Source organism: Prinia subflava, chromosome 1 (assembly GCF_021018805.1).
Source record: "Prinia subflava isolate CZ2003 ecotype Zambia chromosome 1, Cam_Psub_1.2, whole genome shotgun sequence".
NCBI classification, from domain to species: domain Eukaryota; kingdom Metazoa; phylum Chordata; class Aves; order Passeriformes; family Cisticolidae; genus Prinia; species Prinia subflava.
The window spans coordinates 47141644-47159172 of NC_086247.1; the positions used below are offsets into that span (position 1 = coordinate 47141644).

Below are 17529 nucleotides of genomic sequence, written 5' to 3' on the forward strand. Positions count from 1 at the left end.
CCATGGAACAGACTTGCCTAGTGCCAGCTGGTGTGGGGTAATAGAGTCCAGGAGAGTAGACACAGGATGTGTAGAAATAAGAATATTGACCATAAAAGAGATTTAGCTTTGACTGTGCAAGATAAGAATGGCTCAGAGGCATTGAAAAGTGAAGATGCTTGTGGGTTCCTCTTCAGTCATCCAGATTTCATTGAGATACCACCTACCAAACCATAAAAATGTGAAAGAAAATGGTTTTATTTTTAAGTGAAGTCTTAGAAACCAAATCTTTCAGGGCTTTCTTGCCGCTAATAAACACAGCATTGTTGAAAATGGAATGTGGCTTGAAGAAGCATCTTTTCTGCCTGCATATGAATAAATAACCCAGTTTGACCTTCTGAGCACAGGTTTAAGGTAGGAATAATCCCTGCTGAATTCACCTACATGAATGTTGGACACCCCACTCTAAACTATGTGCCTAGACACCAAGGAAAACAGATAACACTTCATTCCATCCCTACTAAGTACAGTCTGTGGCTGCGATGAATCACCTTCTATAGAGGACTGATTCAGCATTACTCCACTGGCCCTGGAGGGGAGTGCTAAGGGCTACTCTGGACAAGATGCCAGAGGTGCTGAAATTAGGTGTCATGAATCCGAACCTGGGTTCAACATGGCCAGTAATGAGAGAGAAAAAATGTTCCTAATATTTAAGGTCTACAGTGTTTAAGTTTATATTCATCACGTTATGAAGTATTTGGTATATGTGCACATATTCTGCATGTGTGTATTTTTATGTGACTCTGGAAGGAAAAGAGGAGGCCATTCCTTTTTCAGTTCTTACCTCAACCAGATGCACTCGGCCATAATACTGACGATCAGGCAGTGGGTTGTTGGGATCCATATAAACAACTTCCATTTGGTGGCCCTGTGTGAGAATGAGGTGATAACATTACTGTTTCACTATTTGTTATGGGAAAGTGCTCAGATGCAACAAAATTTGGTGAAGCACATTAATCCTGTAATTTGGGGAATCAAAACCACGTAGTACTAGGAAAACTGTCTTTTTCTCACGAAAGTGGTGTAGGTGAGCACTGCATTCTGGTGCCAGCAAGGTCTTCACTGCTTTTGCCTATTAACAACCTTGTTTTCCAGTAGAACACCAAGAGAATCAAATTAATGCTGATCAACTCTCACAGGAACTAGTTATTACGTTAGAATAACAATGGTTTTGCATTTTGAAACACCCTCCCTTGCCTCCTGGTGCACCAGCAACTATGGGTATTATGGTAGGAGTTTATAAGGTACATTTCCCAATAAGAATACTAGAACATTGAATTAGTATTTCTGATGGTGTGAGGAAACAAAACATCCCCTTGAGAATTTCAACAAACAGTTAAAGATTTCAATTTTGGCTTAAAAGTGGTTAAATTTAAAAACTGTCAACCTAAATGGCATTTTTATTTCAGTCCCTTAAAGCCTTATAATTATGCTTAATTTTATGCCAAAAAAAAATCTCACAGAAAATGAGATTAATTACACATGAAATCCAGGGCATCTATTGCAGAGATGAGGCCATATTTGTTGACAAGTGTGCAATGTATTAATTAATTTTTTTCCACAGGCATATTCTACAGAGAAATCCTGGTTTATCTTTTTACTTGCTCTCAAATCAGTTATGCTTAATATGTTACTTTGGCAACAGAGACAGATGTGTTGATGGCTTTGAGCAAAATGCAGTAAAATCACTTTTACAGAAATAGTTAATGGTTTTAATAGTTAAGTTAATGTTTTAATAGGTACACTGTACTGTTAGGTACACTATAAGAGCACAATTTGCCATAGTTGTTAAGTACGATAAAAATCAGGGTATTTGTATTGCTTATAAGAATAAATAGTATTTTAAAGCTTACTGTTAGTCGTATATCAGGTTTCTTATCCAGAAGAACCATGCCCTCGCTCGGTAAGCCAAAAGATTTCACTTGGTAACTTAGGAAGCCACCATATGAAGAAAGCTGTAACAAAATGTACATGATCAGAGATACTTTATTGCACTATTGCTTGATATTAACCTATATTTTTATTCAATTTATCTCACCTTCCAGCACCATAAATAATACATTTACTCTTTGTCAATGCTGCTCAATCAAACCACCCTGCATAAATACAGTCTTTTAAAGAAACATAAGAGAATTCAAATTAAAGTTGATTTCCTGTTTAACAAGTTTCAGAACTGCACCATTTGAGAGGCTGTTAAATTACTTATTTTTCAGTGGGTTTTTTTATAGGACACTGTTGGTATTACAAACTAACCTTTGTATTCTGTATGTACAGTATTTATTTTCTAAAGTCAAGAGTGGTCTATTCAACACCGCGTTAAAATATAAAAGAAAATGGGAACAACATAATCTGCATTTCCCAATCACCCTTGGTTTCTATACTGCTATACATTTTACATTTGGTTCCCTTCTAACTTTGTAAACAGAAGACAGAGAAAGGAAAGAAAATACACTCTGCTAAATATAAATGTTCTAGTGGAACCAGTTAAAAGGTTTCAAATAATGGAAAACGGTATTTATACCCTCAACATAATGAAAAATAGTTGAGGTGATCTTGTTCATATTTTCAAAAAGAGATGCTATCACTGGAAGCAGACCAAACCCTGACATTTTTAAAACACAATAACATGAATAATGAACTTGTAAACTCACATTTAGACAGCATTTTGGTGGGACTTACATTACTGCAGTATTGCCTGTGCTAAAATATACACTGATACACAGTGTACAGAAAAAGTAGGACCCAAATTAGAACTATTTTATTTGCAGTGCTGTAACTGTAAATAACAGTTAGTAATGGCAGGTAAATGTTGTGACATGCAACATAAAACTCACAGCACTGATCTTAATAGCTGTGTTTAAAAAGGGTTATTGCTGCTTTATGTCTTGTTATGGAACAACAGAAGTACTTTTGCTGTAACGCTGCAGGTGATAACGTATGCTTTAACATGAAATTTCTTTCAAAAATAATTTGTAGGCACTGAAACAAAAACCTTTATAACATCAACAAAAAGCACCCTAACTAAATGTGCTGTTCACCTGACATAGATACGTAGTTCTGAGCATAGGAGAGCAGGAGGAAAAATACTGCTCTAGTCTTTAAAGTGAGGACTAGGAGAAACTTCAAAAACTGTAGCATCTTTCATGCCTTGGTGTCTACACCATTTTTTTTCTCTTGTGTGTTGGTAGGATTGCATCTGAAAAACCTGTGTGTCCTGCAACTGGCTGGTAAATATTGGCACTGTCAGGGTTCCAAAGAGGCAGAACCTGGGGCTCTGGGCCTGCAAATCACCATCAGCAAGTCCCCTGGTCGGTGTGATCCTCGGGCTGAGAAGCTGGTGGCATCACCTGCGAGCAGAAGACTGCCCCCATGCATGGGTTGACAGAGCAGCAAGCAGCTCAAAGGACACAAAGGGAAAAACCAGTTGATGCTCTCCCCAAGTAACATATCAAAAGTACAAGATTTGGGTATTTTTGTGTGCCACTGAGCACATAACCACCTTTTATTCTTTTGGAAATCTGCCCAGGACATACTCTAAAAACTCTAAAGAATTCACAAGCCCTATATGTTCTGGGTTTCAGAGCAGCCACATTGGCAAATTCTACATGTTCTGGGCTTCAGAAAAGCAGCTGAAGGTACCAGCTGCTTGAGACATTTGAACCATTCGTGCCATTGAGCTCTGTATCATGTTGTTCACATTAAGACCTGTCTGGGACCAAACAGTATGATTAATTCTGTGTTATAGGTTAATTTCAAAACTATACTCAGAAGTAAACTGTGATTCCTGGCATGACAGGTAAGAGAGACAAGTGAAGAGAGAAAAACTGATCTGAGAAAAAAAGTGAGACTCTTCATCAGTGATGCTGGTAAAAAAATGATTACATGTTATTGAAACAGAAGAGTTAGGTAGCATTTACCTTCTCTCCCAGGTAGGATGGTGGTGCTTTCCAGTACAAATTATGCACAGAAGCTGGCAACTCTTGAATATCAGCCACCACACTGTTACTGACTGGATTGAAAGTGACTGGAATGTCCATATTTTCATCTACTGCCTCCAAGCGCCAATTCATCATATCCACAAACTAATGAAAAACACATAAAGGAAACAACAGTTCTCTTCATCCTTTATTAAAACTTTACCAGCACTAAGTAAGGAGAAGAAATTGTTTAGCTTCTGTCATTCCCTTAGCATGAGATCCAACCCCTTCAGAGCCAGCCTAAAAGTCTTTGAACAATGGATATTTCATGGACCTCAAAAGAGAGTGAAAATGTAAAGATATGCCAAAGCTACTTGGGATGCAGGCATTTGGTTTGTTCACCTGGAAATGAAATTCTATCTTCAGACATAGCAAAACATAGCCTTCTGGGGGTGACTAGAAATTGTGCACACAAACCTGAGTATAATCTGGAGGAACTTTTTAAAGTCCATTCCAAAATCAGACCCAGGGCACTAACCTCAAAGACAGAGTTTGGAACAGGTTAACTGTGAGGGAGGGGACAGGGCATGAAATTTTGGAGAGGCAGGCAATGTAGCCTAATATTCTGCCTCCTTAATGCACATTTTATGTTTAGGACTGTTCTTCCATAAAAGACCATGTCTCTTTTTTTTATCATTATGCTGGAGGAAAGAGAGCATAATGTGTATGATGTCCAGAACAGTTCTGGGTTCTGGTGGATTGCCCTTGAGTGGTCAAAGCAGAAAACCAAAAAAATAGACATGTTTTCAGAAACAGTTTTTGGTGAGGACAAGTAATGACTAGAGGAAATTTTCTACTGATTTCACTTAGGCCGCATGTTTACCTTTTGCTTGTAAACAGTAAAGGGCACAATCTAGTCTATGTCTAAATCTTAAGTAAACTCCTCATTCACTATTCTCACTTTCCTCCCTTTTTCTTTCTCTTGCCTTTTTTCAAGCAGCTGTTGCTTTTTTTGTCAGTCTTCAGCCATTTTACTGTTCATTTATGCTACTAAAAATCTTTGTTTCTCACACTTGATGTCATGTCTCTTTTACAGGGGGGGAAGAAAGACAATTTTTACAAGCTCTGTAGAATCTGTCACACAGTTCTTAAGAATGTATCTATAATACAGCCATGTAAAATGATATGTGTTTATCAAAGCACCTTGAAGGAGATCACTGACTTTAATGATGACACAGAGTTTGAAGATAAAGCAAGCAAGGTAAAGGCCAGCTCAACTTCAGTCCAGCTAGTGACTTGTAAACAAACAGGTGAAAAGGGCCACTTCTGCTGAACGGCACTTTCAGACTACACCTAATCTTAAGAAGATTAAATCTACACTAAATCTTCACTTCGAGAACTGCTTGGAGAATATTTCTCGTCCTCAGAAATTAATAAAGTATATTTTCAGCTTTGGAAGAAATCTGTAATTTCCTTAATGGAACAAGTATAAATTCATGATAGAAAAGAAAAAAAACCACTTTGGCACACCTTGGTTCTACGACGATCTGTGCTGCGACAGCTGCTGGTTGCCCCAAAACAAAAGCAAGGTGTGCACCCCCTGGGGTTGGAAGGGTTCAGATAAAAGGATCCTGGCCTGCAAGTGTCACATGCTGCACCTTCAACATTTTCCTGTTAAGACACAGATCAAAGAAATTTCAGTGCCTTCTTTTTGCTTTGCTGAGGTCCCCAAAACTTCTTGCATATGAAACAAACCTTCTGAAAGAATAAGTATTTAAATGTATAGAAATGATTGAAAATATGTGATTGTCTGGATAGACTATATTGCAAATGCAAATAAAACTGTCTTGAAGACTATCTTATGAACTTTCTTTCCAGTTTACAATGTGAAATGTGAACCACTGAGTAACAAATATTAGTCAGAGACAGCTGGTAACTTCCTTGCCAAAACCCTCCTGCTGGCTTTTGCAAACCCATAATATAAAAGGTCACTTGTGAAAGTTCACATTTATCACATTTAATTATGCAGATCAGAACAAAAGAAGATTTCCTAGCTATAATGATGTTGTAAAATGTCAACTGACATAATATGGCTAAAAAAAGCATGGGACTTGGTTAACATCCAAAAGGCAAGATGCAGATGGATAAAGTGGATCTGTGCAGGGTACAGACTGCTTCAGTGATTCAATGGGCATCTACTCTGCAGTGCTCCAAAATCCTGCAAAAACTAAGACCACCTGTACAACTGACAGATGTTGGAGCCATTAAAAATGGTATTTAACATTACCATGATAATGTGTGCACACAATGCAAAGGGTGGTGGCTTTGTACAGCTGCATTTAATTTTTACTGAAAACTTAATGACAAACTCACTTTATTCACCCCATTATATATGAAATAGTCACTGGCATGCAAATGATGCTTGTGAATGCAGAAGTAATTTGATTTATCTGACCTTGCAAAGACAAATTCCTGTCTGGGGGTCACAAACATCTGGTTCTGTTCCATCTCTGTTACAGCTACATGGCACACAGTTAGGGAAACCATAAGTTCCAGGAGCACACTGATCACACTGACGTCCTTTTATTCCTGGTTTGCATCTTTATCAACAAGCACAGAGGAGAGAGTCAATAAGGGAGGTAGGAATGGAGTAGGGAAGGGAAAATAAAACAACAGGCAGGTGGATTTTCAAAGGGATTGCATGGCTATGACAACATTATGACTTCCAGAGAAAAAGCAGCAGGTTAGTATTGTTCTCAGATTTTGAATAGTGTGACATTTTAAATGGCCACAGAACTGACTAGGAATGGATTTGACTTTGAAGGATAAAAATGCTCACAATATAATTAGACTCTTTAGCTGCTAATTAGACTCTTAGCAGCTATTCAGTGCTTGCAGTGCAGAACTACTCCCTCTGTACACCAAGGTGTAAAACATGGATGTTGAATATGGGTAAGCAGTGCTGGAAGAAGGTCTATAGCTGGAAAACATGCCTGGGCATTACTCAAGGCATGCACCTGGTAACAGAAAAAAGGGCGATTGCAAGCATATGAATAATTACGGGGACTTCAATCACCCACAAAGCCTGGGTTAGTTTACAACTGTTCACAGTGGATAAAATTAATTTTGCTCACACTGCAGAGTGAATAAATCAAATTTCCCATATCCTCTCCAAACACCTGAAAAGAGCACTGAAGCAAACCATTCATGAATTGTTTATAACACACATAACCCAAACTTACTTGCATTGCCCACTGGTTTTATCACATTCTGGGCTTGCCACATCAACAATTCCTTTTTCTGAGCAGTTGCAGCTCTTGCAGCCAGCAAGGGGATGATAGCTGAAGTAGTATTTCTCACACACTTCACATTTTGGCTTCACAGTTCGTGGAGGGCAAATGCATTTACCAGTCATATCATCACAAAGACGCTGCCCGCAGCTGCATACTAGATGAAAGAAATTGTTCTACAAATCAATCACATCTCATCTTACAACAATCAATTCTTATTGAATATGCAACGAATACACACAACCTTTATGTACAGAAAATGTGACTCTTTTCTCTCACTAGTTTAAACTTCAGGGTCACAGAAACCAACTATGTGACTACAACAATAGTTTCAAAGTGCAGGTTTAGTGCTTGGCTCCTTTCCACGGATTGGTTGTTTAACTTCACCACAGACATTGTTTATCCCTTGCCAAAACTGCCAAGGATTAAACACGTAGTTTTGGTGTCAAGGGCACCACTTTTAGAAAGGAATGTTTATAAACATCAATATAGTATCTATGAAAGCAACTAAGGACTGTTGGTGTAATCTATAGATCTGTTGTTACTATTAACATCAGAATATGAGGAACTAGGAATGCTGTGTCTCTGATTATCTACGGAAGAGCTTGAAGGTGTAAAATGGGATTAAACATTAACAACCTGGAAATGATTTAGCAGTCAGTGCAGAAAAAAATCTATTTCACTGAAATAGTGGCAATATGGATTTTAACCAGTTCAGCTGTAAGCCTACTATACTGGATCAGACGACACATGCAAAGGCACACTTCACCACGGGCTAGGCGTGCCTCAGGGGAATGGGATTTCTTCTGCCTTAAACTGAAGCTATGCTGTGGTGAAGCTAAAACAGCTTGATCACCCTCTCACAGGATCAGGCTCTACAAAGAAGAGTCAGGCTGCAGTACATCTGCAGTAAATTCAGAGGGTTAAAAAGGTGGCCAGGTCAGGAACTGAAGGAGTGCAGGCACACACTTACACTTGCAAAATGGGAATCCATAGTAGCCTGTTTGGCACCGGCTGCACCGGCGGCCGATGACGTTGGGTCTGCAGACACACTGCCCTCCCAGGGGGCTGCACGTGGGGCTCGTGGCACCTGCGCTGTGGCACTCACACGGCAGGGCTCCGTTGTTGTAGAAGGCCACCAGGGACCTTACTGAGTCCTTACAGAAGGCCGAGGATCGTTCCGGGCTATTCAAATTGAAATATAAATCATGTAAGTGCTGGCACAAGAGAATTGTTATGAGAGTACTTTGTAGTGGTTCAGTAAATTAGGGTTCTGTCTTTCACAGTTTGACATAAGGATGGCATCAGCACACATGCAAGGATATACTTTAGTTAAATCAGGGATGAATGGCTCTGAACATGCAGGTAAAAGGTTTTTTTCATAGCAAGTGCATATTAGTGGTATCAGTTCAGACATGCCAAGCAAAATACCAAAAAAGCAAGGATGGAAATACCAAAGGCAGGAAGATGACACAGATTTTCCACTTCTGTACTGTGAGCAATAAAGCTCTACCTTTACATTGCATTTGCAATAGAAAGTCATGGAAAAATGACTCATGGAAATTTAATGGGCCAGCATAAGCCATGAAAACCATTTTAATGCAGCACAGTTATAGGGATTTTAGAAAGCTCTTTAATACAGAGTAAAACCATTATTATTCCCAGCCTGTTGTCAATGTTCAGTCTTTTCAAAAGTGATGCTTACTCAATATAAAAACTGTTTCCTCCACATTGGCTGATAAAATCAAATGACTTGTCCACTGTCTTTTTGTCAAGAATTTTGTAACTGTAGGTGTCTGCTGGAACAACTAAGATATTTTCCTTAAAACAATAAGAAAGCCAAATTGTACATTTCAGACAAAAACAAAAAGGCACAAGCTAAACGCATTTACATGTTTAAATGTTGCTTCATTATACATTCTGGATTTTTTCAAAACCTCTAAGATTTTAACCAAAAATTAAGAAAATTAACTTTGCATACTGCCCTCAAAGTTGTGATGTTACAAGCAGTGTACAACAGAAACAGAGCAGAGCATCTTAAAAATTTAAACTAAAACCAAAGCAGTGCATAAGATCCTAAAGATCTGAAACACAACATTAAAAAAAAATACTCTTTTTGGTTTTCATCTTTGCATCTATCTCTAAATGACTGGTAACAACATTTTCAAGTACATTTACTTAATACACGTACCAGAACTAGCGTTCTTCCATCCGGTATCATCACTGTAACAGAGATCATGGGTTCAGAAATGTCCAGCCCAATTTGGTTTGCTGCAGTCACCTGAACCCGGCAGCCAGAAGTATGAGGGCAGAATGAAGCACTGAAAGTACCTAGAAGAAAAAATATATTTGGTTTATGTGAAAAGGTTTTGGTTGTAGGGGGCTGCTGGGATGGGTTCTATGAAAATCTGTAAGAAGCATCTCCCGTGTCCGACAGAGCCAATGCCAGTTGGCTCCAAGACTGGCCGAGGCTGCATCTGACCATGGCAGCACCTCTGGAATTTAAGAAAGGGGGAAGTATTTAAGAAAGGGGGAAAAAAACAGCTCAACAGCAGGTACAGCCAGAGAGAACAGTGAGAACATGCAAGAGAAACAACTCTGCAGTCACCAAGGTCAGCAAAGAAGGAGAGTGTGGTCCAGGTCCTGGAGCAGAGATTCACCTGAAGCCTGTGGAGGAGATCCATGCAAGAGCAGGTGGATGCCCAAATGGGTCTGTAAACCTCTGGGAATCCCACACTAGAGCAGGCTCCTGGCAGGCCTTGTAACCACGTGGAACAGACCCACACTGGAGCAGTTAATGAAGAATTACAGCCCAGGAAAATGACTCATGTTGGAGAAGTTGTTGGAGCACTGTCTCCTACGTGAGGGATCCCAAACTAAAGCATTGGAAGAGTGTGAGCAGTCTCTCACTGAAGAGGAAGGAACAGAGGCAACATGTGATGAACTGAGAACAGCCCACATTCTCTGTATCTGTGTGCCACTCAGTGGGAGGAGTTGGAGAAATTTGGGAGTAAAGCTGAGCCCAGGAAAAAGGGAAAGGTGGAAGGAAAGTGTTTGAAGCTTTGGCTTTAGTTCTCATTAACCTACTCTGATTTGATTAGTAACAAACCAAGCTAATTTCCCCAAGACAGGTCTGTTTTGCCCATGTGGGTAACTAGTGAGTGATCTCTCCATGTCCTTATCTCCTCCCACATGCCTTTTGTTATATTTGCTCTCCCCTGCCCAGCTGAGGAGGGGAGTGACAGAGTGGCTTTGGTGGGCACCTGGTGTCTATCCAGGGTCAACCCAACACAGCTCCATATCCCAAAATGCTGAGAAACAAAAAGGATTAGGTCAAATTCAGATGCCTACCTGACCAAACATGTCCTGCATTCACATGGACTTGAACAGAGAACACTGGGTGTGCCGGCTGATAAAAATGCACCACAAATACATATCTGCCCAAGTGGGGCACTCTGCCACTCAAGGTGATCTGGTTCTGGAGAAACAAGAATATCTCTGGTATTAAATCACAGAATTTAGTTTGTGACACATTCTTGGGCTTATCAGTTGTGCTAAGTGCCCCCTACCTGCAGTGAAAGAGGGGGCTTAACATCTCTCAGCAGGTTCAGTTTCTTCAAGGAACATGGCATTACAACTCTGTTTGCCTGCCAAGCACATTTAACATTCCTCTCAGTCTGTGAGACTGTTGTGTAGTTCAGAAAGAAGCTGGTGCTTGGATTTTTCTTTTCCCTTCTTTATATTGTCTCTGTGGCTTACTCAGTTTGCAACATTTTCATCGTATCACATCATCCAGTTTTGATTTGCTTACAGCGTTTCATGTATTTAACTTTACTAAGAACACACCTCGTGACTTGCAAAACAAAGTTTTTAAAATATGAGGTACCTGTAACGGTGTCAAGGTGATTCCATGAACTGAACCAGCAGGTAAAGTAGCACTCAGGGGATCATGGAGTATATTCTCCTGTACTTCGGAAATCTTCCCATCTTTGAATGCATCCAAAACCAAAGCTCCTGGTGGAGCTTCAAAAACTGAGGGAATGCATGCTGCACTGAACACAGAACCACAGTAATTATCCTTGGGGCTAGGAGAAAGTTTTAATCATAACAGGAAAAGCTGCTGACTTACTAAAGTCAGTGTATTAGACTGCATTGCAATTGATAATGCAATAATAACTCCTGTACCTATTTGGATTCTTTGTGAATGATCAGAAAGTAAATGAAAAGAAGAGGTATGGATTTAACTGATAAAGCGGAAAGTGCGTACACTTCTAGCATTAACTGACTTTATTCACAAAAAAATTCCGTAACTTTAAGTTTCAGTAGAAAGAATTTTCTAAGGAAGATGAAACTTAAGGGAATCATGAGCACTAAAAATTAAATGCATTTTAGTTAGTCCAGTTAGTTACATTCACCAGAATCTGTACTAATACTGAATTCTCAGTTCTACACATATTTACTCAGGTGTATCCTTTAAACACCCAAGTTTTGCCACTGAAGTCAATGGGACTACTTAAGTACTTAGACTCAAATATTTGTAGAATTGGAGCCAAAATAAATAACAGTACTCCTTGAAAGCACCCTTATTCATTCACTGCTGTGTTTAACTATTTCTTCCTTGGCATATTTAATTCTGGGATTGAGAGCAGAATTTTCCAAGACTGCAGGATAAAACATTTTGGGGGGTTTCCTGGTTGTATTTGTTCACTTCTAGTAAGTACTCAACAGACAATGATTAATCTTTGCTCAAGACAGGCCCAGAACTTGAATGGCAAATGTGTTTCAGGGCCAGAACTGAGATGTATTTGCCAGGCCTGTGTGGGATATCATGTGCAGCATCCCCTTACAATACTGTTAAACTGAGCCAAGTTTTTACATCTTTCAACTTGATGAACTTAAACACTTTCAGGAAAGCAAAAATTCTGCCAGATAACAATAAAAACAAAACTAAAACCTACAGTAAATGATGCAAATGTAACAAGAGTTTTAAAAAACACCCCACACAAAACCAAAGTAAAATATGTACCTTTTAACATTAGTTTTATTTTGAATCATCATTTTTTCACCCATATCCTTTTTCCCCATTTTACTCAAAATATAAATCCTGTATGTGCAAAATAACTTTGGTGCATGGACAAGTATCTTTGGTCTTAGAAAGCTGCTCTCAGTGGTAACAGTGAGCAGGAGAATTAAAGCAGTGATTCAATGCTATGCATGCTTGGAAGCCAAGCACAGTCACATGTTTTTATCCAATTTACTATCCAGATTTTTCTGCTTTCTGTTTCAATTCAACCATTATATTAGAAGCTACCATTTGGAAAACTATTAGACCAAATCCCAAACTCTTTTTGCCTCTTAAGTCCTGCAAATGACATTTACTTTTATTTTGAGACCCTTCCCACTGCTAGATCAGTAGGAAGAAAGCCTTAGGAGTAGGCATCACGAGGCACATTCTGGGGATGCAACAGGCACTGAAATGTGGAGGTTCCTAATTTGGAAGCTGCAGTGACAATTCCTCTCTGTCCCAAAGAACAAAAGATGGGGAGGGAAGAGCTTCAACAGGACAGACGAGATGCTCTGCAGAACCCAAACTTGACCACTTGGGAAGGCAAGGTTCAGATCTTCACAGCAAGAGAAGAACTGTTAGCCTGGATCAACCAAGCAGTACATGAGGCCCCTAATTACAACCTATAACATATGATGGAGAAGAAGGATCAGCTGGCATTACTGTGTGAGGTGAATAATGAGGGCACACCTACTCTAAGGGCTCCATAATGACAAGGAAATGGGAATGACTTGTTTGGGAAGCAGGGGTTTACATGTTGAATAATTTGATGCTGCCAAATTGAGCTGGTGGATTTCTGCCCAAAAGGGCAGTCCCATCCCACACCCAGTGACAAATTAAAGTCATTTTGCAACAGCTGAAGCAGTAACATGCAGAAGAAAACTCTAGATGGAGCAGTAAGCATTTAAGGCCATTAAAGTAGGAATGATTTTCCAGCTTGGACACCTGTTGTACTGGGTGGCGTGTGAAAGATGTGTGTTTTCTCACACGTTGGCACTGGGTAGTTCAGATGGGCCAGAAAAAGGCTATTATCAACAAAACTCTGTCTGGATTAACACTAACATTTACAGAGGTGGCCTACAAATCACCTGTGAGTCACTGAGCACAGCTTCACTCAAAAGAATTTAAACACCATTTATTCTGCCTTTCAAGGTTGCCCTCAGATAACAGGAAGGATAAAATCAAGCAAGTTACCTTCCATCACTGTTACTCCTGTAAGCAGCTAGGCACTGTACTTTAGGATCTACGTATTCTGGAGAAAATTCTTCAGCTGATATAATGCAAACCTTGTGCTGGAAAACAAGGCACAATTAACAATTAATATCATAAATAACAAGGCCAGACCCGAAGAGGGAAGATTCCCATCAAGGGAATATTGGCGGTTCAGGAGGGAAATAACTAAAAGGAAAGTATACCTGTGTGGTAAAGGGAAGGACAGAAGACCAACTCAAAGGCTGAGAAGCAAGGCAAGGAATGTAGAGAGGTAGGAGGGAAAAGCCTTCATCTGTGGTGTCAGAGACTTTTGGACCCTGGGGGAACTCCTAGACTTTCTCAAATACAAGCACAAACACTTGCTCGTGCAAAGTCCATGGGAGTGAGTTTCAGTGACATCAGGATTTTTCTCCCAGGATTCAGAACTCATTTCAAAAGAAGTGAGACCTCATTTGGGATTTTTTTTATTTTAACTAAAAGTAGACATGAACAAATGAATCTGTGATAGTCCTGCTGTACTCGTGGTGGTAAGGACATAAGGGAAAGCTTGTGGGTAAACACTAGAGCGAAACTAATAAAATATATAGGAAAATACATGTGCACAAATTACAGAACTTATCCATTAACTACCTGAAAAGGAGATGAAGACGTCCAATAAGCAATAAGATAGCTAGCACTACATTACAAGTAGTAATGTAAGTAAAAATTGTGTAAGGAGAATTCATTATTACGCAATGTGATTCAGTTTGGGGCTCAGCCTGTGTTTTAAAAGTAGTAAGCAGGGGGAAAAAGCCTTTATAACCCACAAGGCAGAGTGCTAAAAATCCCTTTTCCTGGGCAGCCAACACTTTGCCTGTCTTGCATGTAACAACCCAGAGGGCTGCAGGCCATTGCAGCAGAACAAGGGTACAAACTGAAGCTTTGAACAGCACTTCGTGAGTGGCTAAGAGGTTTGTGCCAAGTGCAGTCTGGGTTTAGACAGCTTGTCTGCATCAGTGTGAGATAAAGACTATCAAGCTGTAAGAGCCTCTTTGCACAGAGGGCCTCAAGAACCCCATTTCCCCTTTATTTAGACCAGGAGTTTCCAGCACTGGAGGTGGTTCCAATTTGCCTCTGCTCTGCATGACAGGAACACACGAGCATCTCTAACCCCAAAATTGCTGCCTTGACTTCATGATTAGTGTCTACATACCAGAAGCACTTCTCTTCCCCTTTCCCATGTTTTGCTAAGTGCAGCCTTTGTAATTAAAGATTGTGAAGATCAGATCTTGTTAGCACAGCAGTTGCTGCAGGAAGCTAACAGAAAATGTAAAAGGTACTAGTTTACACTGACTCATGAAATGAAGAAAGCATGTATCAGCTGTTAGTCCTAGTAGTTGTTACTAGCTGGGTTGGAGCTCTAGATTTTAACAAACCTTGTGTTTCTAAAATAGAAAACAGAAACAACATGTAAGAAAATTTAGTCTCAAGAAAAGTATATTCCTGGTGTGGCCAAAAGAGGTCAGTGAAGGCCTTTTATTTAAAATACCTAAAAGCTATATGACTAATGAATGCATTTATTATCTGAAATATTGTAATATTACCTGAATTTTGTAAGAGACATGGGAAACTTCTACATGGGTTTTGAGGATTTAGGAAAAATGAAAGATAAAAAAAGAAAATAAAAAATTAGGTATAAAAGCTACCAGAATATTTTTCCTTTAAAGTTTATTTGTAGAAGAGAAAGGGGAACTGAAATAAAGCACAAGAAAGCTGGAAAATACCCTTGTCAATAAAGGGAAAGTTCTGTTTGTCTTTGAAACTGGCAAGTTTGCCTCAGCATTCTGGGGTATATATAAAGCATGTCTAGTTAAGCATCTAATACACACGATCTCACACACTGCCTTACAGGATGTGAATATAGGGAGACAAATACCTTTGTTTACCCAATCAAGGAACAAGTATTACCAAAGGGAAAAGAAAATGTCAACTTACCAGGAGAAAATTACTTGATGATGCCTTAAGACTTATCTTTGTGTCTGCTAGAAGGTCATAGGCTGCAATGCGATTCCTGTCATCAATTACAACGCTGCGACAAAGGAAACTGAGACAGAAAACAGCATTAAGGATGAGCCTGCTGCCATGGCCACGTTGTTTAGGCTGTCACCTAGCTTCACTGCCTGGCTGTTGGCTAGCCACAGCAGCTAGCCCTCCTGCTGGATCATAATTAACCTTCCTGTGGCCACTGCAGAACATGCACTCTCCTCACCAGTGAGACACAGGGTCTGCCATGTACAAAACACTGCTTATCCTGGGTGGACTAGAGCTGAAGCCTCCAGATCTCAGCTCAGATACCCATTTGAGCTACTGGCTTAAATAGGATGTGGACAGACAGCTACACATAGGTGCTGCCTGCAGACATTTTCACACTGTGGAACATGGTGTGTTACTAATATTCTCCTGCCTGGGCCGTGCTCCCTGAGGTGCCAGCACACACCAGCTGCTCTTTTCCACTGCTGCCATGTGCCACTGAGGATGTGAATCAGCAGCTCTTGCACACGCAGTGGCAGCTGGGCAAGGCCTGATCTTAGGAAGCTATTCTGTACACTGATATTCCTCAATGCAAGTGAAAAAACAGGTTTGCCTCCTCTACAAACCAGAGAATGTGGAAGTTTCACCCTTGTTTAGAGCATAGATTAGAAAAAATGTCAGCTCAGGGCTAGGGAAATGGAAATCTGGAGAAATATAGGTTCTTTATTCATTATTTGCTCAAAGCCTGTGATGTTTTATTCACTTACCATGTTTTATTTGGAATATTCAAGCTCACTGAGCTGTAAGAAAGTCTGGCACAATATACTACAAATTCTACAAGTTACTGTTATATACATTTACCTCACTATGTCATTGCTTGATTTATTTTTTATCAGAAGAGACTTGCATCTTCCTGTTTGGGAAAGATGACACAGCACTTCACTCACAGTGTGACCATTCAGTTCATGCAGAATGTCTGCAGAAGGGATTTGCTGCATTGCTACATTAAAACAGCAAGGGCTTTCCTTGTATTCCCATGAACATGTTTATAATGTGTCATATAAACAAACAAGTGTGTTCAAAATCAGCCCATGAAATGTGGGGAAAAATGTGCATGTTTTGGTGGAACAAAACAGCAAAAAACCAATAAAATGGAAGATTTATTGCAAGAAGTTTGGGGCTGAAAGTGTTATGTAACAGGCTAAAATAAGAGCTTTCCCCAGCAGTAACCTGACAAGGTCACTGCTCCACATGGCTGTGCTCTGTATCACAAACATGCTGATGGAAATTATTTTTCTTACTGAACAATTTCATCCTGAATATTCCTAAGCCTCCATTCTGCCAAACAGTTGGCTCATTGGAGTAAAGGATGCATGTCTGTAATCCCCTGGCACTGGACAGGCTCTTCCAAGGGCTCAGAATAAACTCAGGTGCTCAAGTGTTAAAGACAATCTCACCCAGGACAGGCAAAAATCTCTTGTGCAGAAACATCTGCAGTAACCTCATCAGTCAAGGATAAAAAAGCATGTGGCTGAAGACCTTGTCTACAGCCTAACAGCCAGAGGATGACTAAAGGCAGAATTTCAGAGACCTTTATACTTCTGCTCTAGCAAATCTTGTTAGAAAGGGTGGGAATGCTCTTGTAAAACTGGCTGCTACATTTTTATAGCCAAAGCCCTTGGACACATTTTTAACTAAAGAAAAACAGGGCAGGCATCTGCACCAAACAGCAATGCTCCTCCACTGGACTTGGAGATTAGTAAATTTATAAGGATTTAAGAATGTATATAAAAAAGTAACCCTTTGCATAGGAAAGCAACTCATTGAAGCAGCAGCAATATTTAATGAGCTGACTACAGAAAGAGTATTAAAAAACTCTACAAAATCCACAGGATCCTGCACTTGATTTTAAATCATCCTAGAAACTGAACAATCTACATGGCAAAATGGATTCAAATATACAAAAAATATAAGTACATTCCAAATGCTTATTTAA

The 17529-nt window shown here is 39.7% G+C and overlaps 1 protein-coding gene across 1 annotated transcript in view; it reads right to left on the reverse strand.

The window, feature by feature from the left end:
- Positions 1–17529, reverse strand: part of LAMA3 (laminin subunit alpha 3) — a 108653-nt gene that overhangs the window by 42448 nt on the left and 48676 nt on the right. Inside the window, exons 27-39 of the mRNA XM_063395366.1 lie at positions 15498–15606; positions 13506–13603; positions 11133–11298; positions 10598–10724; positions 9438–9577; positions 8952–9067; positions 8220–8431; positions 7199–7403; positions 6412–6556; positions 5487–5627; positions 3957–4121; positions 1893–1994; positions 824–907 (exon numbers count right to left, since the gene is read on the reverse strand). Coding sequence (XP_063251436.1) covers positions 824–907; positions 1893–1994; positions 3957–4121; positions 5487–5627; positions 6412–6556; positions 7199–7403; positions 8220–8431; positions 8952–9067; positions 9438–9577; positions 10598–10724; positions 11133–11298; positions 13506–13603; positions 15498–15606 — 1810 coding nt within the window. The remainder of the gene's footprint in view (positions 1–823; positions 908–1892; positions 1995–3956; positions 4122–5486; positions 5628–6411; positions 6557–7198; positions 7404–8219; positions 8432–8951; positions 9068–9437; positions 9578–10597; positions 10725–11132; positions 11299–13505; positions 13604–15497; positions 15607–17529) is intronic.